The 24,538-nt window shown below is 43.4% G+C and overlaps 1 protein-coding gene across 5 annotated transcripts in view; it reads right to left on the reverse strand.

The window, feature by feature from the left end:
- The window catches only part of csk (C-terminal Src kinase), a 139,960-nt gene that overhangs the window by 17,155 nt on the left and 98,267 nt on the right, over window positions 1-24,538 (reverse strand). For all 5 annotated transcript variants that reach the window (XM_070865044.1, XM_070865045.1, XM_070865046.1 and 2 more), the window contains 2 exons: window positions 17,189-17,408; window positions 716-809 (listed from right to left, as the gene is read on the reverse strand). In XM_070865044.1, coding sequence (XP_070721145.1) covers window positions 716-809; window positions 17,189-17,408 — 314 coding nt within the window. The remainder of the gene's footprint in view (window positions 1-715; window positions 810-17,188; window positions 17,409-24,538) is intronic.

Below are 24,538 nucleotides of genomic sequence, written 5' to 3' on the forward strand. Positions count from 1 at the left end.
CTCTGAGCAGTTCTGGGCATCACATCTTAGGAAGGATATATTGGCCTCTGTTTACCAGAATGATACCCAGACTTCAAGGGTTAAGTTATCAGGAGAGATTACACAAACTAGGGTTGTGTTCTTCAGAATTTGGAAGGTTAAAGGGTGATCTGATTGAAGTTTTCAGGATATTAAAAGGGAACAGATAAGGTAGATAGAGAGAAACTATTTCTGCAGGTTGGGGATTCTAGGACTACTAGACAGTCTAAAAATTAGAGCCAGACCTTTCAGGAGTGTAATTAGGAAACACTTCGACACACAAAGGGTGGAAGAAGTTTGGAAGACTCTTCCGCAAATGGCAATTGATGTTGGATCAATTGCTAATTTTAAATCGGAGATTGATAGCTTTCTGGTAACCAAAGATAGAGATATGGGTCAAAGGGGGGTATATGGAGTTAAGTTGCAGATCTGCCATGATCTCACTGACTGGCGGAACAGGCGCAAGGTGCTGAATGGCCTCCTCCTGTTCTGCTGACTTTCAATGCATTTGAAGCCAGTTGACAGTTCTCACTCAACAGTCAAAACGAAGAGGAGAACAAGCCCCAACGTCATACTCATACCAAAGACCATGTCTTCAAACACTTGTTAAACGTACTAAAGTACATTTTGAAAGTGGGGATGGGGCTAAGGAAGACAGATAAAATCAGTTTCCTTAAGGTATCATTTTTACACTCACTTCGAGAGAATTCATCCTGTGCAGCCACTGTCCCTTCCATAAGTTTGGGCTTGATGAGATGTGTACACAACCCATCAGCGTCAATGGTGTAATGCTAAATATCGAAGGAAACAAATGAAGAAAACAATTAATACGTAAAGACATTGGTCTAGAAATTGCAGTCGGAGGCTTCCTGCAAGTGGATGACTCCGACCAAATTTTTTTTTCAAAACAATGGTGGCCCCGGAGGAACTTGCAGCCAGAGACCTCCATTTGCAGTCCAGTATATGGGCCCACATATTCCAGGAGCCTATGTGCAGCCTGGGATCACGTGTGCCAGACCAATGAAAATGGAGTATTCCCATTCAGCGATGGTGAATTCCATTTGTACGGAGATCACCATTTCTGTGAATGGGGATACCCCCAAGACACAAACATTTTAAATGAATAAGAAAAACTTCACATATTGAAAATGAATTTAAAGAGTTTAATTAACTGACAAAAATTTATTGATTTTTTTTTTAAATAAAAAGTGTTTTATTAGGGGTAAAAATAAACTTGCCTTAATGAATAAGAATTTTAATATGACAATTATTGGTAACATTTTATTTTTCTAGCTTTTAAAAGTCTTACACTGGTAAAAGGTGTTTGAAGGACATTCTCTGGGCAGGAGTTGGGCAAATAGCTCAAATCTCCACCCGCGAAGGTCCTTCTCCCGGGGATGTGTGTGATCTGTCAAAAGATATTTGGACAGTTCTCAAGTATTGGATCTCGGCACCTGGAGGTGCAGCAATTTGCAGCCCATTACCACTGCTCCGACACGGTCATGAGTATGCGGGCCTCCTCGGGTCACACCTCTCCGGCAGCTAATCTGCTCCCACGGCTGCACTGATCTTCATCTGGCTGATACAAAACATGCAGCAACCCAATGACTACTTGCTGCAATGTTCTCCCCCTTGTGGGGTCGTAGCTGCCCTCTGCTCGGCAACTCCCCTCAGTGCTGCGGCCTAGTTTAGGAATTCAGCAGCTTGGGCAATGAAGTCAGTTCTCACTACGCCCGCCGAACGCACCATAATTCAGGTTAATGCCGCACTATTCCCCCTTTATAAAAATGCTGCTTTCCAAATAGGAAAAAGATGTACAAAAGTGGTGGTAAGGGGTACCAGTAGTAAATACTATTACCACCTAAGCAGAGAAGATTGGATTGCAATACAAAATTACAGCAGCTGCCTTTAGCAAAAAATATAAAGCTTCATTTGAAGAAAAGTGTGACATCTGACCCAACAATCTCTGCCCCACTTCCAGGTTATCTGTATCCAGGGAACAAGTGAACTCAAGTTAGCTGGAATAATGTAAAAAAAAAAAAATGAATAGGAGGTAGTGCTAATTAAACAATGAAGAATGGTGCACCAATATCAGCGTTCTGTCTCAGGCCAACATCGAGGCATTGACCACGCTCGATCAGCTCCGATGGACGGGCCACATTGTCCGCATGCCCGATTCCAGACTCCCAAAACAAGTACTCTACTCCGAGCTCCGTCATGGCAAGCGACTCCCAGGAGGACAGAGAAAATGCTTCAAGGACCCCCTTAAAGCCTTCTTGAAAAAATGCAACATCCCCACCAACTCTTGGAAATCCCTTGCCAAGACCGCTCAAAGTGGAGGAGAAGCATCAGAGAACACCGAGTCTCTTCGCCGGGAGCACACGGAAGCCAAGCACCAGAAGGACCCCACATCCCCCACCCCGTCCCTCCAACCACCGTCTGCCCCACCTGTGACTGAGACTGTAGATCCTGCATTGGGCTCATTAGTTACCTTAGAACTTATTTTAGTGTGGAAGCAATTCATCCTCGACTGCTTAAGAAAAGGAGAATGATGCACCTTATAGGTGAAGTATATATACACACACACACACACACACAATCACATTCTAATTGAGTAGCACATGCCACATTCAAAATGGGATGCAGCACTTAAGCGCAGTTCCTACTGGTATGTTGTGCAATCAAGACAAATGCCAAGTATAACATTGATTTCATCGAAATGGATCTAGCAACAGCAGCCAGGAGAGGTGATGATGCAACATTACTGCTGGTTGAAGAAAAGACTGCATCGCCATTCAATCGCGAAAGACTATCCGACTACCTGCTCTGCTCCTGAATCATTAGAAATCTCACCAGCGACAAAGCCAATATGCAGAGCGCGGCACACAAGTCAGCTTGATCTTCCCCGTTCCTCGCCAATGCAAGCAGGAAGTATGACCCTGTTGCACCACTTTCCAAAAAAAAAAAATGCAATGAAGCAGTGTGGTTTTTTTTTAAAAACTTGAGAAATGGAAGTCAAGTATTTTGGTCCATCATGCAGGGGACCACCAGGGTTGGAAATAGTAAAAAAAAAGGGAAGCAAGACAAGTACTGTCGTCAGGTCCTATGAAAAGCTCTCAGCAAAAACACAATGCTTCTAGGATTTGGGAACCCAGTGACAACAGGTGGCGCACCACCCCCACGAGCAGGTGCACTGGTTTCCATGTGGCTGGCCTCAGCACACTGCAACTAACTACCAGTCAGCACCACCAGCAAATCAGATTTCCTAATTCCACACAAAATTAAATAATTGGGGCTTGTTTAAAAATTCACTCCACTCAGGCATTTGCTCATTTACCCAGATTATTCACGTGCAAGAAACCAATATAAATGTACGTTTAAGACTATTTTAATCCCTTTGGACCACAGCAAATGAGACTGCTAACTTGTCCTCTACTCCACTGCTATTTGAATTTACTATCCTTCCCAAGGGAGGCCATGTTGAACACTTATTAATGGGTTAATATTTTGTACATATAATTCCTTTAATGCACTTGTCAATTCTGTATCATGTAATATTTTACTAGTTGGTGATGTGTACCTGTTTTTGCTGTTTAATCATATAAAGGGTTTCAGGCACAAGAGTTAAATAGGTTACTTTGGTTACTTACCAGAAGCTATAACTTTATAGCTATATTAAATTTGCACAATGAGTTTCCACTTTAAATGTCAAAAGGAAACAAATCGTTTGATGAAAGTAAAGCAACAGTTTTTGAAAACCATTAAAGCTTTTGAAGTTATTGAGATCGCAGTATGGGCCAATACAAAGATGGAGATTAGTAGGAACGTCAGTATAACTGATGTTGCACTCTGTTTCATATCCAATATTCATACTTATTACAATTGGTTTCATGAATTAATTATTCTTTCACGCATAAACCATTTTGCACTATTAATAAGTATCCACTGAATACCAGAGGCGGAAAAAAAAATTAAAATTCATGAATGAGTTGAATGAAAAAGCAGTGTCTGAAATTGCTATTGAGAAACTTGTTGAGTTTCTTAAACAATCATTCTAGGATACTTAATGTGCTGACTGTTCTTGTCCCACCTGTGTTCAACTTAAACAAGTAGCCAATATTAACATATAGGCCAACTTTCTTAGAGCATTTGAACCAAATTTACCTATTGTTAAATCCTAATTCCCTAATTATACCCCCCAAACAACATTCCTCTTAAAAAAAAATTCCCCTCAGAGTCCCTTTAAATGTGTTTTGCGGCTGTGCATGCGTGGTACGTATCCCTTCCAGCGGAACAGCTGGTGAGTGGCTGTGCGAGATCTCATGATTGGTGCATGGCTGCACACCTTAGAAAGTATGGGCTCAATTTTCCCCAAAGCATTTTTTTGGCGTACTTGAAGAGTTGCACCCGATTTTTTGGGGACCCCAAGTATGGCCAAAAAAAAAATGTTCCAAGTTTCCTCGTTGGATTTCTTCATTTTGGCGTGACCTAACCCAACCTTTAGTTTTGGGGGTGGATATCTCCCTCTCTCTCTCTATTGCATTTCGGTCAGTTAATTCCCAACTTCTGTATTTCCTCATTACATCCAAGTGCTTCCCTTCCAGTAATACCGGACAGAGTAATTGAGTAATGCTGGACAGAAGATGAACAGAAACTAAATGGATACTATGCTCCTACCCAAAGTAATGAGTTTTAACAAAAAGGAGTACATTATTTTCAGACTGAGATAACAAACAAGATTCTTTCCCCCACCCACCTCCATTTTTACACGTTAACGTTTGGTCTCTCTGCACACAAACTGCTCATGTAATTGGATAGGATCGATTCCCAGACAACCAGCAATCCTAATTTTGAATTGGTCAGTCGGTATTCAAGAGCAGGCAGAGGAAATTCCTGGTGGATTTGCCCTTTCATCGCAAATGTCCTCCACTTGCATCTCTTCTCTTGGTATCCCTCAGACGGTGATCAGCAGATGAGGCACACGGCAGCACAAGAAAAAAAACAGGGTACGAAATAACTTTTCCTTCTGGACAGGAACCATCTCCAGTCAATTGGGGAAGGTAGGAAAGAGTGTGCAATGGGAAAACACCTGATCTCTGCTCAGTACTGCACCACTGCAATGGAATGGAGATTAGGGACTCAGCAGCATGTAGGTATCAAAACTGCATCCACCAGTCTGCATTAAGTAATATCATACTAATGGTCCTCACCACACAATATTTTTAAGCAACGATTGAAAGATGAAGATCTGGGATTATCACTGGCCATTTGTCTTGCACTGCATTTTAAAATAGACGTTTAGTCTTGGAACAAAATGATGTTTAAAGAGAATTACTGCATTGCAAACTACATTCCTTCATCTAACAAGTCAAACAAGTGCCAGGGCAGAGCACAGCTAGCTCCCACTTTCTCGACATAAACAAAACTATATCACTGTTTTTCTTCACCATACTGCCTCACGCCCCTGGCTTGTTAATGACCAAACTTTCCTTCACTGATGGTGTCAGCTGCAGCTCAGTGGGTAGCCTTTAAGTCAGAAGGTTGTGCGTTCAAGTCCCACTCCAGGGACTTGAGCACAAAAATCTATGCCGACACTCCCACTGCAGTGCTGAGGGAGTGTTGCACTGTCGGAGGTGCCGTCTTTCAGAGGAGACGTTAAACCTGCTTCCCACATTCCAACAGTGACTACGCTCCAAAAGTACTTCATTGTCAGTAAAATGCTTTGACATCTGGTGGTCATAAAAGGAGGTGCGTGTGCGCAGAGAATCTTTTTTGTGATCGACATTATGTATGATGAAATACTTTAAAGTACACTCCTTCCAAACAAAGTGTCGTCCCCTTTCACAGGGTGATAATTCAGAAATTTAATACTTATGGTTCCTAAGTTAAATCACAATGGTCAGTAATGCATTATCTACCTGGTCATCAAATGGTAAAATTCACATCACCTTCTCAGTGCACTTGCAAAAGGTTGCAAATTATGCTGTACATTTCAGATGTAGCTTAACATGGGATGTACCAGAAACACTTACTCCATGTATGCCAATGCTAAACTACTTGAAGGCGGGAGGGAGAGAGATGATACAAGTCATCTTGGTAGTATCAATCTTACACATCCATGAAACCAGACTTACTGATATTTTTGGAGGGCAGATGAATAGATAAGGCAAGTGCATTGCTGTATAGGTCTCCATATCAAGAAACCGGTTAGATATGTTACACCTGTTCTTCAAACTCGCACTGCTGACATAGGCAAATATCACTAACCTTTGTACAGAATGTTAAAAGTTGATCTGGAGGCACAAGAGACTGAAGAGATGAGACAAAACTTCAGGTCCCTTTCAGTTGCTGGGCTAAATGTTTAATGATTTCTATGACCGAGGTCCACTGAGCATTAACGTGATTTGTTAGCTTCCTAAAGTTACAGCAATCACCTTGGAAATTGATCAGTTACATTTTTAGTAAACCATCAATGCATCTGCTTAGGAGTATCACTCGAACCAAAGTTCAAAGAGGTGTCCCAAGTCTTTGAGCATAGTCCGAGAATCATTTATACAAGGCGAGGTCTTTTATACCAAGGTTGAAGCGTAGTTAGGGCTTCTTCAACAGCACCTCCCAAACCCACGACTTCTACCACCTAGAAGGACATGGGCAGCAGGCACATGGGAGCCCCATCACCTCCAAGTCATACACCATCCGGACTTGGAAATATGTCGCCGTTCCTTCACCGTTGCAGAGTCAAAATCCTGGAACTCACTCCCAAACAGCACTGTGGGGGTACCTTCACCACACCACTGCAGCGGTTCAAACGGCGGCTCACCATCACCTTCTCAAAGGGCAATTAGCTACGAGCGATAAATACTGGCAATGTCAGCAACGTCCACATCCCAGGAACGAATAAAAATAGACCAAGCTATCCTAGCAGCCTTTGTTTCTTGAGCAATCAGCTCTTAAAATTGCTGCCGTGGCACTGTGTTGGCACCCTTGGTAAAGTCCCAATTCTGTCAGAGAAGAGGGGTAAGAAAGCAGTCGGACAGAACACATCACTCCAGTGTGGAGAGAGCCACTTAGTGAAAGACAAAAATTCCTGCCCCGCACTTCAACCTGTTCCTGGCTCTGACGGAGAAAGAACAGCTGCCATTTCTCTTTCAAATAGACCATCTGGAATCCACTTCAGAACCAAGCTGCCATTACTTTCAACAGACATACATAAAAGTATTAGTCAATCGACTGTAGCATTGCATATTAGTCAAGATGGTGTTATCTTCAGGTCAAACAGGGTTAGGGGGCGTTGCTTTTAATTGGGCGGGTGAGTGGGACTAGCTGAAGTGCTCGTGCAGAGAGTCGGCACAGGCTCGACAGGCCAAATGGCCTCCTTCTGTGATGTAACCATTGAGTCTATATTTCTGTTAAGGATGTGACTGCTGCCAACGATCTGGTAGTAGTTTCGCATGCACATTTCAGTTCCAGTGTTTTCTTTGGTTTGTTGTTGCTAGACTTCCCAAATTGAGGAATAAAGCTTAATTTATTAATTTTGGTGAATTGTAGAATTTATTCAGGTACGAACCACTTGTTTGAAACTGGACTCTGGTCAGACATATCTCCTAACAGCTCCCGTGTTGACAAGTGATAAAGTAAGTTAATTGGTTTTAAATTGACAATTGGGGGGGGGGGGGGGGGGCAGGGGGGGCGAGGGCAAAGGGCCGTGATACCACAGATTGAGAAGGAATGAGAAGACTAGGTAATGGTGAGGTGACAGCAAGCTTGGCTTTTAAACACCTGTAGATTGTCGGAGGTAGGAAGATTGAGGGATAGAATGGGTTCCAGAAGTTTAAGGCCCCAGGAAAGAAGATTAGTGAAGGAGAGATGCGCTAAATAGAGCGCTTACAAATGGTTTTCTGCCGAGCCAGGGTGGTTGGGCGCTCTTGACTGAAGAGCTACACGAGCCGTTGTGAACACTATTTTTTACATTTGCACAGCTTCCGCTGCGGTCAGGAGTCATTCCGTTCTGTGAAAATTGGAGCAGGGCGTCCAGATGTGATTCAGTCACCATTCTAAAGTTGCAGATTTTCCTTATTTTTGTATCATACCTTGATTTGATATTAAAATTAAAACAGCAAGGAGTAGATTTAGTTGGACCTTTGGAGTTTGTCTGCAGCAGAAGCAGTGAACCTCGGAGGCAAAACGGAGATACGACAGTGCCAATACTGGTAGTGGATTCTAATTATACTGCGACACACATAGGCAGTTGCTATTGTACACGTGCACCTCAAAATCTGTAAAGGAAATTCTTCACTTCACAAAGTGCAAAAATGGTGTCACATTTCTGTTGGCAGGAAGTGAGTGCAAAGGCAAGATTTCTCATATGAGAGATGTACATTTAACTGGATGAAAATTGTGTCATCACAGAATAATAGAAATTTATAGCACGGAGGGAGACCAATTCGGCCCACCGTCTCCGTGCCTGCTGACAAAGAGCTGCCCAGCCTAATCCCATTTTCCAGCTCTAGGTCCATACCGCTATAGGTTACGGCTCTTCAAGTGCACATCCAAGTATTTTTTTTTTTAAATGTGGTGAGGCTTTCTGCCTCTACCATCCTTTCAGGCAGTGAGTTCCAGACCCTGACCACCCTCTGGGTGAAGAAATTTCCCCTCAAATCCCCTCTAAACCTCCAACCAATTACTTTAAATCTATGCCCCCTGGTTGTTGACCACTCTGCTCAGGGAAACAGGTCCTTTCTATCCACTCTATCTAGGTTTCTCAATTTTATACACCTCAATAAAGGTCTGCCCTCAGTCTCCTCTGCTCCAAAGAAAAGAAACCCAGCCTATCTAATCTTTCCTCAGCTAAAATTCTCCAGTCCAGGCAACATCCTCGTAAATCTCCACCATACCCTCTCTCATGCAATCACATCTTTGGTGGCATTGTCATCGCAGAAGGGTCCCGACCCAAACTGTTAGCATCTCGATTCTACCAGTCACCATTCTAAAGTTGCAGATTTTCCTTATTTTTGTATCGTACCTGGATTTGATATTAAGATTAAAACAGCAAGGAGTAGATTTAGTTCGGGCTTCGGAGTTCGTCTGCAGCAGAGGCAGTGACAAGGTGAAATCTAAAGCTTTGTTGCAGGATAAATGCCAGAAGTACTTTCTCCACAAAATAAAAAATCCTAGTGATCACAATTTTTAAAATTCTGTCACCACTTCTAGTTTAAAAAGCCACGGTTTCAAAAGGCACCGAAGATGCCACAAGCCCACTAATTTCCTTCACAGTTTTAAGCATGTTGTTAGGTTATAAATAATTCTCCAAAAGAAAACCATGAATGCTATCTCAACAGCCAAGGAAAACGCAAGTTATAATCTAAAAGCTACAGCGCTGACCACAATTTAGCCCCCACTTCGATTACCAGTTATGTATTTAACCCTTGGTAACCTGTATCACACCACCTGCAGTGGGCCTACCTGTTGGAGTCCCAGCATCCCTTGGGAGCACAGTATGTAAGCTGGCCACCCACGAGGTACCTGCACTCTGGAATCTTAAGGAGCTACGGTCACACTTGCTCATTACACACAGTACTCCGTCTCACCATTTATTATGAGTGCAACAAGTACACCAACATATTTTGATCTGATGCCCAAGAGTCATCGAGTTGCCACTGGCCTCTGAACAGTAACCGACATCCCATCAAATGTTACTTGCTGCAAATCCTGCAGTTCCATTTATTGGAGCCACGTGTTCCCAAAGTGAACACCACGGAGGACCGTCAACAATGGACCCAGAGGCACCAATCTGGACGTGAACTGAAGCATAACTAGCATGAATCACAGAAGTTAAGACATTTGCGTTTTGTGTGTGACTATTTTTAAAGCTGAAGTTGCTTATTTTCCCACACGCACCCACTTCAGACTCACTTCCTAAAATACAGCACTATTACACAAGGATTTACAGCATGGTACAATGCCCTAAATTTGCTACTATTTTTGAACACAGCCTCGGTATTCAGATAAATGTTGACATAGTGGAAAATCCGAAGAGTTCAAGTCAGAAATTACTGATCAATGGGTACTTTTTATTAAGAATAAAACTGCTATTCAACTGTAGTTTCACAAATAAAAATATTCTTACTACTTCCTCCAGACAGACAACATCCTGACTTAGCTGTGCATATTTACACCACCTGTTCTGCATTAATAAACTATACCCCATTTATTTTTTGAAGACCTTCACTTCATTCAATTTACAGAATAGAATTAATTCATCCATCAGTGCAACTGGAACTAAATGTTCAGTTTAATTGCAAGGGCTTGTTAAATGCAGGAGCCTGTGAAGTTTGTACACAAAAAAGGACAATACAACAGATGCTGGAAATCTGAAACAGCAGAAGCTGGAAATACTGAGCATCTGAACTGAAAACGTCGAGTCTCCCACACAGTCCTTCAGCAGCCCAGTTCTGATGCAGATCTCTACCTGAAACCAACAGGTTTCCTGTTTCCTGACTCCGAAGCTGAGAACTGGTTAAACTATGAACGTTTTAAGCCTCACTCATTCTTCAGTTCCTTGCTGGAAGCTGCAGTGGATTTACATTCTGAAAGCACATTTCAAGTTCAATTCTTATCAGTACTACAATCGTTGCACAATTTCCTTTCACTGCACCCAACTTTCTGAATATCTAGCTATTTTTAAAATCACTGATTGCTAACAGTTGCACCGTTCGTTGCAAAAACTAATGCAGAAATTAATGCAGAGTTTGTGACACAGATCAGAGCTAAATCACCCACCCTGACTTACTCACAAAGTAATACATTTGAAATTCTCAGTGCTTAAGGAACAATAAACACATCCAATATGGAAATAACTATATAGTATGGATAGAAAGGGCATAGATACATCATGGAATTCTGCCAACTTACCATTTTACAATGGCCAGTATCATTTTAAAGATTAAAACACTTGCCATCAGTATACTGCCCAATGGAATTCACCACAAACTCCAGGAACAAATCCTAGTTAATATGATTTTCTTTTTGAATAAGGGGAATGAAGGGTGGAATGAGAGAAAGACAGGACTTGGAGTGCTGAAGGTAGCAGGACAGGTAGATAAGATCGTCGAGAAGGCATACGGGATACTTGCATTTATTAGCCGAGGCATAGAATATAGAAACATAGAAAAATAGGTGCAGGAGTCGGCCATTTGGCTCTTCGAGCCTGCACCGCCATTCAATGAGTTCATGGCTGAACATGCAACTTCAGTACCCCCTTCCTGCTTTGTCGCCATACCCCTTGATCCCCCTAGTAGTAAGGACTTCATCTAACTCCCTTTTGAATATATTTAGTGAATTGGCCTCAACAACTTTCTGTGGTAGAGAATTCCACAAGTTCACCACTCTCTGGGTGAAGAAGTTTCTCCTCATCTCGGTCCTAAATGGCTTACCTCTTATCCTTAGACGGTGACCCCTGGTTCTGGACTTCCCCAACATTGGGAACATTCTTCCTGCATCTAACCTGTCTAAACCAGTCAGAATTTTAAACGTTTCTATGAGGTCCCCTCTCATTCTTCTGAACTAGTGAATACAAGCCCAGTTGATCCAGTCTTTCTTGATAGGTCAGTCCCACCATCCCGGGAATCAGTCTGGTGAACCTTCGCTGCACTCCCTCAATAGCAAGAATGTCCTTCCTCAAGTTAGGAGACCAAAACTGTACACAATACTCCAGGTGTGGTCTCACCAAGGCCCTGTACAACTGTAGCAACACCTCCCTGCCCCTGTACTCAAATCCTCTCGCTATGAAGGCCAACATGCCATTTGCTTTCTTAACCGCCTGCTGTACCTGCAATGATTCATGTACCATGACACCCAGGTCTCGTTGCACCTCCCCTTTTCCTAATCTGTCACCATTCTGTTTCTCTGTTTTTACCACCAAAGTGGATAACCTCACATTTATCCACATTATACTTCATCTGCCATGCATTTGCCCACTCACCTAACCTATCCAAGTCACTCTGCAGCCTCATAGCATCCTCCTCGCAGCTCACACTGCCACCAAACTTAGTATCATCTGCAAATTTGGAGATACTACATTTAATCCCCTCGTCTAAATCATTAATGTACAGTGTAAACAGCTGAGGCCCCAGCACAGAACCTTGCGATACCCCACTAGGCAGAAACCCTCTCCACATTTAAAAAGTACTTGGATATGTACTTGAACTGCCGTAACCTACAAGGCTACAGACCAAGAGCTGTAAAGCAGGATTAGGCTGGAGAGCTCTTTGTCGGCCGGCACGGACACAATGGGCTCCTTCTGTGCTGTAAATTTCTATGACTTGATGATTCAGTGATGTGCTTTCCCATAAGAGGAGGTTGGAAGCAAGTTACCTGCCTGCCCCTCGGCCTGGGTACAATATTCCTTCTGCCACTTCCTCAAAAAAGAGGGATGGGGAGTATTTCATTTAGCAAAATGACCACATTTTTCCCAAGGAACTGATTCAGTGCAAAGCTCTGACCTACAGAAAGCCCTCTGCACCCTAATGAACAGGACTGCCTAGTTCCCATCATTACCACCAAGTCTGCAATTGGTCAGGGTATTCTTTGAGAAACAGATCTTAATTCACTTTTTTTAAAAAAAAGCAATTTTAAACAGTGCCAATCAGAAAAACTATTTATAACCAATGACTCATTAGTGAATCAGACATGGTCTTTACCAAGAGAATAAACTCCCAGCACTCCCTGCTCCTGGTTTCACAAGCAATAGGAGCTAGCTTGACAAGACAGAAGTCAGTGTGTTTAAAAATCAAATGTGGGTGAGCAGCCTGATCTTATCTACAGAACCAAAAATCCTTCTGTGCAGAATGAGTAAAATGGGATTTAGAACATGTGAATGAAAGGTCTGACATTATCTGTAAGCCAGTGCTTAGGTAATTCTGGCAAGTATAATCTATTTCTTCTTCCATTGAACCACCGGCGGAATTTTAAATTGTTCGGGAAGAGTTTCCGTAATTTACCTACATCCAACATGCCCGCAACCGTTTTAAAAAGACAATTAAATTTACTATCGTTTTCATAGATTATTGGCTGCTTTGCACTACATCACAACTGACAAGCCTCAGGCACTAATGCACTAAATCCATCCATCAAAAATTGCTGAGAAACTATGAAACGAATACGACATAAATAGCAGACACACTTGGGGCCAGTACCCTACGCAACATTGCACACAGCTGCCATGACTCAGCCTGAGAATCGCAATCGGTGCCCTTCAGTGATTACGGTTAATGCACAGGGTCCCAAATCTATATAAAGCTGTATCTATATAATGCTCCATTCTGGTGGCTGGGTGTTATTACCATACTTTTTCTTTTTAAATACACATACACACACACGTACCACAAGACTTCACCCTGCACCATACTGTAGCTTTGTGACTGTAGGCAGCTGCAGTGAAATTGCAATCATATTCTCCCTAAGCAGTTCAACCTCATCAAAATGAACTAGGACCCGTGCAAAAAACAGACGAGTTAAATACTCATGGCAACTTACACCAATCCATTTGCCGCCTTAAATTGTTCTATTAGGACAATGCTTAGGAAAGGAATAAAGCACCTCAAAATAGGGGTCTTATAGTTGGGCATAAATTGAGTAGACCAGGCCTATATCGAGTAGACTAGGCCTACTTTAAGACTAGGCCTATATTCTCTGGAGTTAAGAAGAATGAGGTGTGATCTCATTGAAACATACAAAATTCTTACAGGGCTCGACAGGGTAGATTCTGGGAGGATGTTTGCACTGGCTGGGAAGTCTAGAACCAGGGGTCATAATCTCAGAATAAGTGGTCGGCCATTTAGGACTGAGATGAGGAGAAATGTCTTCACTCAAAAGGGTGGTGAATTGTTGTAATTCTCTACTCGAGGGTTGTGGAAGCTCAGTCATTGTACTCAAGACAGAGATCGATAGATTTTTGGATATTAAGAGAATTAAAGGATATGGGGACAGTGCAGGCAAGTGGAGTTGAGATAAATCAGCCATGATCTAAATTGAATGGCAGAGCAGGCTCGAGGGGCCAAATGGCCTACTCCTGCTCCTATTTCTTAAGAAACTGCCAAGATGCTGAGCCAGAAGGTAAAGACAGCAAATTAGTAACAATTTTACAACATGTAGTCACCAAGCAGCCAACATCACAAGTTTTGATCCTATAGTAAACAAATGATAGAATGAAAGCATTTACAAGTCCAGGCTATCTACTAAAGTCTACAGCTCTGCGATAATAAGCAAAACACCACCTTCCTCAATGGAAACAGCACCACCAATACTTCCCTGAAATGAAACAAGAGTTTAAATAAAAATGACTTATGCAGTATCATAACCTCAGTGTGCCAAACAGGGGAAGTGGAACAGCCAATGCATGACGATCACCATCAATGCAAATGAAATGAATTGTGACAGTTTAGTACAAAACAATGTTAAAATCACATGTACATGCAGCTTTAACAGAAGTTAATACCAGACTGAACATGTAAGAGAGTTAACTAAAATCCTTTGACTTTCGATGAGGATGAGGATGAGGATGAGGATGAGGATGAGGATGAGGATGAGGATGAGGATGAGGATGAGGATGAGGATGAGGATGAGGATGATGAGACCGACCACTGGGGTGTTAAAAATAATTTCCTGCCAAAAAGCAGGTGATAGTTCATATGGCCACTGTTTCACACTGAAGACCCTGATTAACATTACTGAAGAGGATTGTTAGCTAGAATATCACACCTCAGATATAGGCAGGGTCTTAGCACAAACAGATGAACCATTTCAATTTATTATAAGCTTTTAAAAGGTGCCATCAAGGTCTGCATCAATAAAAGGCGGTAAGTTAGCCTGATTGCATTTGACATCTTGGCTCAAGACCAGACACTGAGCTGCACTGCACCCTGTGTAGCTCTTTGCAGCTACAGTAGTCAACCCTGTATCAAAAAGGATCTGGAGGTGCTCAGTTTCCATCTGCCTTTTCTTTTGTTTGGGAGAGGAAGATGTCACAAATGCTCTTGTAAATGATTCTGGGTATAAGAGGAAACAGAAGACAGTCTTAGAGACTTCCTTTTCGAGGAGAGCAGGCCCTCAAGAGCTGAGACTCCGTGATCCTGGCTCCTGCAGAATCTCAGTGACCCTTCATTCCGCATACACCAGTTAGGTTTGTTTTGTCCCCCCCGACCCAGCAGCAAACCTAGGCGAAACTATGAACGAGATTTTACACAGAATGGGATTCAAACCGGAGGCAAGATGCCACCATTTTGGGTGCAGCCTTTGAAATAATCTCACAATTAGATGAATGACCATTCATTTGTATCTGGACGCTGAATACAAGAATAGGACATTGCACCAAAATGTTAAATACAAATCAATGCTAGTGTTGTGAAACAATTCCATTAATGGGCCAAAACTGGCCCCTAATTGGCACTGAAGAAACTTTTTAAAAACAGTACTTTGATACATTCCTTATCTGCAATAGTTTAATTTAAAAAAATAGGGGCGTGTTAAGTTTTCATTGCAGCCAAATACTACCAGAATGGCACTTTTACAAGATGAAGTTTTTTTTTAAAAAGTTGACAGTGTCTGACTTCCATTCCCTCCCAACAAGGGGAGCATGAAACATAAAACATAGAAAATAGGTGCAGGAGTAGGCCATTCGGCCCTTCTAGCCTGCACCGCCATTCAATGAGTTCAATGAACATTAGTCTATGGAAAGAATGCACTGCTTGGGACAATATTGTAAAAACTGTTACTGGTCATTTACAGCACACCTCGGAAATACAAGTCAGAGGATGCTTAAATTCCGGCGGTATTTCAGCCCAAATATTACATTCACATGCGAGACACGGAGTGGAGACATTTGGTGAGTAGAACAAACCATCTGGGACTTCATGCACACAAAATTACCAGACAACAAATTTAAAATATGCCATTTCAATTCCATACAGCTGGAAATATTGGGAAACCTGCAAAACCGTCTTTTAGGTGCACATACAAGCCTCTACATGCAGCTTTTAGACCCACAGCGCACTCATGAACCTGACAGTAATCAACGCCACACAGATCGGAGGAGAATTGGCCGAGTGGAGAATTTGCCAGGAGAACAACTTGTGGCATAGTCCAGAACAAGTTTCAATTGTAAGACTTGGAATTAGTTGGGAAAACAATGGGGCTGAATTTGCGGCCCCTACAGGTGCGTACGAGGTGCCGGGTTAAGGCATTCACTGCGCATGCGCTGAAACCCAGAGCTTGCGATCAGTCAAGAATCCTCGTCAGATCGTACGAATCCAAAAGAAAAGGGCCTCCGCGGGCGCAGAGTATTTGCCCAACCTCTGTCCAGCAAATGCCCTTTAAATTCTTACACCTGGTAAAAGCAGGAACGTAAGGCCTATTTTTACCAGGCGTAAGCATTTTTAAAAAAATAGAAAAATAAAATGTTATCACTCATTTATACATTAAAAACCCTGCTCAATAAGGTAAGTTTATTTTTAGCCCCATTAAAACAATTTTCTCTTCAAAGAATTGAATTTGTTTAAAATATTTAATTAAAATGACATTTTAATTCATTTTAAAATGTTTTTTTTTTAGTTATTTCATGTGTTAGTGTATTTTTTTTTTAAAAAGTGATCTCCATTCATACTTACGGGAGTTCCGTACAAACGGAAACCCCATAACTATGAATGGAGATTCCCTTCTATGATTGGTTGGGCCGGCCCATGTGATCCCAGGGGCGCTTGCGAACTGCCTGCTCCCCCTAGGGTACATAGGCTCTACCTGCAGGTATCCGGAGGGGCCCAGGAGCGAGAGTCTCCATATCTCCCGGACCACCAAGTAAATGAGTAGATTTTTTTTTTTTGCACGTCAGAAAACATCCGACCGCAAATTTTCCCTCTGTTTATTACAAACTTTTAAAGCCTTTGCATTACCTCGGTTCTTGTAATTCTAGTTCATCACACTCTTAGGTTTTGAATATTACATATTCAATTCTGAAATAGCAGGCACATTTTCAAAGTTACCTAGGAAATTCAATACTCCCAATAATGCAGATACGCTAAAATTATATCGTGATTATTCTGAAAAGCAGACTGCGCCCACAAAGCATGGAGCTTATACAATAAAACAAACACAAAAAGTTGTTAAAAATCATGCTAACCTCTACCAATTGCATCAGGTTGTCAAAGTAAGCTTCCTCGTCGATGCTGAGTTTGCTGGAGGAGTAAATGATTCGGTAATGTTCCACTTTCCCACTACAGCTCACACACAGTGTGTAGTCCCCAGGATAGTTGGTACTTTCTCGTACTAAATATAAACCATCTTCAGGAGGATATAGTAGCCGCTCAGCTTGCTCACGAGTGATTTTTCCATGAAACCAGCTGCAATAGACGAACACAGATCAGAAGGCGATATTAGAATAGAGTACGTGATGGACAACAGTTAACCGCAGAAATTTCTAACCAGCCGCTCTCCAGAACAAACACTTTGGACACAAAACAGCATCATTCTTTCTTGCACGATCTTGTCCTGGAGAGCTGAAGTATTGCTGTCACCAAATTACGTGGGTTTTTTTTTTTTATTTGTTCATGAAATGTGGGCGTAGCTGGCAAAGCCAGCATTTATTGCCCATCCCCAATTGCCCTTGGGAAGGTGGTGGTGAGCCACCTTCTTGAACTGCTGCAGTTCGTTTAACGCAGCCTTTTAAATGCCCCCACCCTTTGTTACAACACCTCAATGCACAACACTAAAGCCAGCTACTTAAATTTGGAAGTGGACAAGCAATACTATTGTATTTGTTTTCCCTTACACAAGTGCACCATTCCCTCCATTTCTCCAATTCTTAACTTCCTGTAATTTGAATAGATTCGGACTTGTTAGACTCAAGTTCTAATTTTTTTTTTTGAAAGTAGCAAGATATGGAAGGACTGATATTTTTATGACGCAAGTTTTTGTTGTGGCTTTCCGGCATGTTACGAGACAGTCACGCCACGAAAATCCACAATGTAATATTCTGATTTACCAAAAAATGCTCTTCATTTTGAATGAATTAAAAATGAATTGGGCCAAGGATCTGAAACCAATTGCAGATGGAGTCAGCAAGTAGCCTGAGCACTTTAGCACTGCAGAAACATTACAGCGTCTAACAGGCCACACAATTCTTAGTAGAGCAACACATTCTTATTTCAAGAATCTGATGATGTATATAGCAATTTTGATGAGTAAATTTCTGGACTATAAAAAGCTCAAGAATTTGGAATTTATAAACTACTAAGTATGCCTCTACTACCTTTTTCTCTTCCCTAGCCCCCCCCAAAACCAACCCCCTACATTCCTTTTTCAACAACACGCTAGCTGACATTGTCAATGGTTCCGTATCAGAGGCAGTCCCCCTTCCCTTTCAAATCCACCATTTAAAAAAAATACCTTCAACTCAAATCTTGCAAACTACCACCCCATCTCCAGTTCCTCTCAAGTCCTTGAACACGTTGGAACTTCCCAAATTCGTGCTCATGTTTCCCGCAACTCCATGTTTGAATCTCTCCAATCGGGTTTCCTCCCCTGCCACAATAGCAAAACGGCCCTAACCACAGTCAGAATTGACATTCTTTTTGTCTGTGGCTGTGATGCAATTTCCTTCCTCCACCTCTTTGCAGTCTTTGGCATGATCAAGCAAACAGTCCTCCTCTATTTCCTCTCAGCAAGACTGCCCTCCACTTTGTTCTACTGTTACCTATTGAATCATAGGAAGAGCATCTCGAGTATTGGTTTCTCTAACCACTTAGGCATCATTACTTTAGAATTCCAAGCATCTAATCCTCAGTCTCCTCCTTTTCCTAATCTACATGCTGCCCCTCAGCAACATCTGCACACATGGGGGCAGCTTCCACATGTAAGCTGGCAACACCCAGATCTACCTCTACCACTTATCGTGACCTCTACACTAACTCTCGTCAGATTGCTTGCCCAACAACTAGTCTTGGATGAGTCACAATTTACTCCAGTTAAATATTGGGAAGACAAAAGCCATCATTTTCAGCCCCTTCCATAAACTCTATACCCTTGCCACCAATTCCATATCCCCTCTGACCAGTGTCTCAGGCTGAGGCTGTTAACCAGCAATTGCTATTCAAATCACAAAGATCACCTACTTTAAAAAAAATCATTCATGGGATGTGGGTGTCGTTGGCAAGGCCATCATTTATTGCCCATCCCTAATTGCCCCTTGAGAAGGTGGTGGTGAGCCGCTTTCTTGAACCGCTGCAGTCCATGTGGTGAAGGTGTTCCCACAGTGCTGTTGAGAGTTCCAAGATTCTGACCCAGCGACGATGAAGAAACGGCCGATATATTTCCAAGTCACGATGGCATGTGACTTGAAGGGGAACTTGCAGGTGATGGTGTTCCCACATGCCTGCCACCCTTGTCCTTCTAGGTGGTAGATGCGCTGCCGAAGAAGCCATGGCGAGTTGCTGCAGTGCATCTTGTAGATGGTACACACTACAGCCAATGTGCGCCGGTGGTGGAGGGAGTGAATGTTGAAGGTGGTGGATGGGGTGCCAATCAAGTGGGCTGCTTTGTCTTGGATGGCGTCGAGCTTCTTGTGTTGTGAGAGCTACACTCATCCAGGCAAATGGAGAGTATTCCATCACATCCTGACTTACACCTCCACAACATCGACTACCACCACCCCGACCGACCTCAGCTGCTGAAACCCTCATCTTTGATTACACCAATGCTCTTCTGGCCAACCAAGGCAAGCAAGTCGACATACATAATCCCAAGTAAGGCATCTAGCATTGACAGCATCAGGAGACAGTAGACACTCTGCATTGTAAGAATAGATGAATATTTAAAAGGGAAATGTTCCTTTGCAAATGAGCCTCCAGGGTCTAAAATTCTATTAGCAGTTTGGAAGCTACTCAAAATATTTCAGCGGTGACAGAAAATATAGTAGCTGTCAAAGAGCGAGCAACAATATGGATATCATAGTTTCCAACATATTTGACATTCAATATTTTAGTATAGTTTGGGGGATGAGCAGGGAAAATAATTCCTTGTATTAGCAACCAAGCTAAGAACTGAAGTCCAGTTGCTGCAGCAATTGCATTTTGCATGAAAAGGATAAGACATGCAAAAATGTAATGAATTTACTTACAATTTTGTAATGCACACAGTTTTCAACATTTAGGGGTCGAAATTGGGTTGTGGACACCGCCCGTTACCGCCGGCAAACGCCAACCGCTGTCGTTGAGTGGCGTCCACACCCCGATTGAAATTGAGTCGGCTCTTTGGCAGAGGCGTGAAGAGGCAACGCTGCACCAGCTAACGCCACCCACGTAATGACGTCATCCCTGTTACCAGCCATGGGAAGATCATCGGCAGAATCTTCCTCAACTGTCTTCTCCGTGACTAAGGAGCTCCTCCTGGAGTCACAGTGTGGATTCCGTCCACTAGGGGGCACAACGGACATGATCTTTACAGCACGACAACGGCAGGAAAAATGGAGGGATCAGCACCAACCCTTGTACATGGTCTTCTTTGACCTTACAAAGGCCTTTGACACTGTCAACCGTAAGGGACTATGGAGCGTGCTCCTCCGTTCTGGCTGCTGCCAAAAGTTTGTCGCCATACTCCGCCTGCTCCACGACGACATGCAAGCCATGATCCTGACCAACGGATCCACCATAGACTCAGTCCACGTCTGGACCAGGTTCAAGCAGGGTTGAGTCATCGCGCCAACCCTATTTATCTCCCTCGCTGCAATGCTCCACCTCACTCAAGCTCCTCGCTGGAATGGAACTAAACTATAGAACCATTGGGAACCTGTTCAACCTTCGACACCTTCAGGCCAGATCCAAGACTGTCCCATCCTCTGTCATCGAGCTACTGTACGTGGACGACACTTCTGTCTGCGCACAGAGACTGAACTCCAAGTCAAAGTCAACATCTTCACCGAGGCGTACGAAAGCACGGGCCTTACGCTAAACATCCGTAAGACAAAGGTTCTCCACCAACCTGACCCCGCCACACAGCATTGCCTCCCAGTCATCAAGATCCACGGCGCGGCCCTGGACAACGTGGACCACTTTCCACACCTCGGGAGCAAGGGAAGACATCCATGACGAGGTTCAACACTGTCTCTAGTGCGCCAGTGCAGCCTTCGGAAGAGGGTTCGAAGATCAGGCCCTCAAATCTGGCACCCAAGTTTATGGTCTACAGGGCTGTAGTGATACCTGCCTTCCTGTATGGCTCAGAGATGTGGACCATATACAGTAGACACCGCAAACACTTGAGAAATACCACCAGCGTTGTCTCTGCAAGATCCTGCAAATCCTTTGGGAGGACAGACGCACCAACGTTAGTGTCCTCGTTCAGGCCAACATCGAAGCACTGACCACACTCGACCAGCTCCGTTGGGCGAGCCACATTGTTCACATGCCTGACAGAAGATTCCCAAAGCAAGTGCGCTACTCAGAACTTCTACACGGCAAGCGAGCCCCAGGTGGGCAGAGGAAACGTTTCAAGGACACCCTCAAAGCCTCCTTGATAAAATGCAACATCCCCACCGACACCAGGGAGTCCCTGGCCAAAGACCGCCCTAAGTGGAAGAAGAGCATCCGGGAGGGCGCTGAGCAGAGTCTCGTCACCGAGAGCATGCTGAAAACAAGCGCAGGCAGCGGAAGGGGCATGCGGCAAACCAGACTCCCCATCCACCCCTTCCCTCAACGACTGTCTGTCCCACCTGTGAGAGACTGTAATTCCCGCATTGGACTGTTCACTCAAAGTGAGTTCTTGGGTGGTTGGAAAGCAAGTCTTCCTCGATTTCAAGGGACTGCCTGTGATGGTGACGTCATACAGCATACAATGCCTCTGACGTGATATTTTCTTTGCACGGCTGCCATACTGGCAGGCGGTCGTACAGCCTGAAAAAAAAAAGTGGTGGCTAAAGAACTGTTCTCTGGTGGAATCGCCTAGAAAGGAAGCTAAGTTTTTCTCTATTTATTTCTGCATGTTTTCATTAGCTTTAAGAGTGGGAAGTGTGTGGGGATCGGAGAAGTTTTCGTTTTTTTTCTTCCCAGTTTTTTTTTCCCTAGCATGGCAGCAGCCTCCTGTTGCGAAATTCAGTCGGCCTCCTGAGCTCCCGCCAGAGAATGAGTGCGCAATGCCACTTTTTGGTATCGCTCTCATCTTTGGGTGTAAAAACTGAATTTGGCAGTTGGAGCTTGCACCCAACGCCCATCAGTAAATTCAGCACTCAGGCAGTGACACCGCCTCAAAAACAGCAGTACTGAATTTTAGCTGAGTCAGAAAGACGCTTGTTCCGTTATTTTTTTTTAAATGCATTAAGTTCCCCTTTACTGAAAGTCACAGTACAGTATGCAGTGCACGTAACAGCAACCGATTGAGATGGATTTGCATATTCGAAACTGAATGGCAATAAATGTTTCAGAATGCAGTCAACCAACTACCCCTCTCTAAATGAAGATAAAGTGGTGCTTTTATATACCTCTACTCACAAACCGCTCGTTAGAACAAGCGAGCTGATAGAAGGCCTTTTGGATACGGGATCACATTACATTACAAGCACATGGGTCTGGGACTTTATCCATTAAAAGCCGCCGCATATGAGCAAAGATATCATGTTTTCCCCTTCAAACTGCAGTCTACGGTTGTCAAATTCCAGAAAAATCAATCGCAACGTCTCACTCAGCAGCTATTACCACAGAATGTATCTGGCCCTGCAGCAGAGTAATTAGCTTTATGGTATATTTATCAGCTGAATGTCACAAGTTGGTCTCTTAAAAGCTAGCTGAATGAAAACAATAGCAGCCCATTCCCAAAATCAATTCTGGCTGCCCTTCGGACAAGGAGAGAATAATAGATGGTCTGGGCCACATTGTCAATACTTGTCTGAACCACTTACTGAGCAAATTTTCCAAGAAAGGTCTCAAATCTTTCCCACCTCCCCCCACCCCGGCCTCCCCATGAGAATGCGTCCTCGGCCTGGTTAATACAAGGAGCCCACATGAGCAAATCCCAGACCACCAGTGCTTTGTCGATACTGAAGGGCCTGCTGGAAACCCCAATGGTTAATCAGCCTGCCTGAATGGACAACCTCCTGAAAGCTTCCCCACTTTGTCCATTCTCTAGCGCTTACACCTTTAACCAGGAATGCATTTTAAAAGTGTTGGTGCTCTGTCTTGTGTGCCTGACCACGAAGGAAATTAGCCGTTGGTCTTAAAATCAACACACACTCTGCTCATCGGTATAAATTCAGAGTTTGACTGTTCGCTGATTAATGCGAGCTGGTTATGTACTAGCTGGTAATTTGAGGGCCGAAGCCTTGGAGGAGACTGCATATAATTCCAACAATACCTGTATTACTGAATTCTTCTGCCCACTGTACTGGTGGTCTTGGGTCTTCCCCATCGCCAAAACAAGATTGAATACCCATTAAGGGCTGGATCTAAACCATAATCCCACCCCCCCCCCCCCCCCCCCCCCAAGCATTGGATACACCCTACCATATTACGTTTTCCATTCGAAGATAGGCTCTACAGAATAACGAATATTAATTAATAAAAATAAATGCAAGACTCGTGCACTATAAAAACTCTCGTAATTACTATTTTTCTACACGCTAAGGGGTCGAAATTCGGTACCGCTGTTTTTGTGTCAAATTCAGTTTTTATACCCAAAGATGAGACAGCAGCGCTAAAAAGTGGCGTTGCACACTCATCCTCGGGCAGGAGCTCATTAGGTCTACTAAATTTTGCAACGGGAAGCTGCGGCCATGCTAGGAAAAAGAATGGGAAGCAAAGGGAAGAAAGAAAAAAAAAACAAACTTCTCCGATCCACACACACACACAAACACTTCCCCGCTCTTAAGACTAATGAAAAGTTGCAAAAAAGAGAAAAACTTATCTTCATTTCTGGGCGATTGTGCCAGAGATCCGCTGACAACTTTTTCAGGCTGTACAGCCGCCTGCCCGTATGGCAGCCCTACAAAGCAAATATCGCGACAGAGGCGCTGTATGCTGAATGACGTCACCATGCGGGCGGCGTTAGCCGGCCCAGCGTTGCCTCTTGGCGCCTCTGCCAAAGAGCCGACTCAATTTCAGCCGGGACGTGGACAACGCTTAATGACGGCGGAGAGAACAGAATCTTAGACCACCCCCTTCCCCACCAAACACTATCCAGTGACACGATAAATATTTTATCAGCAAGATGTGATGGGTTAAACATGCATGCCTTCAGTCATTTGCTTTCAGGAAAAGGGGGAGAAAATCTGAATTTTAGAAGTAATTCTCCATTTTTCCAGAGTTGAGACAAAGCAATTGAATAAGATTTTTATTGTTTGCTGCCTACCGCCAGCAGTAACAGGCAACGTCCACAGCCCAATTTCAACCCCTAGAGGTTTGTAGCACTCGTTTCTACTAGAGTTAATAAGCTGAAAATAACAGAACTGCAACTGCTGCGTGTGTGAATCATGGGAACAAGCAGCCAGCCA

The sequence above is a fragment of the Pristiophorus japonicus genome, chromosome 21, assembly GCF_044704955.1.
Source record: "Pristiophorus japonicus isolate sPriJap1 chromosome 21, sPriJap1.hap1, whole genome shotgun sequence".
Classification (NCBI taxonomy): domain Eukaryota; kingdom Metazoa; phylum Chordata; class Chondrichthyes; family Pristiophoridae; genus Pristiophorus; species Pristiophorus japonicus.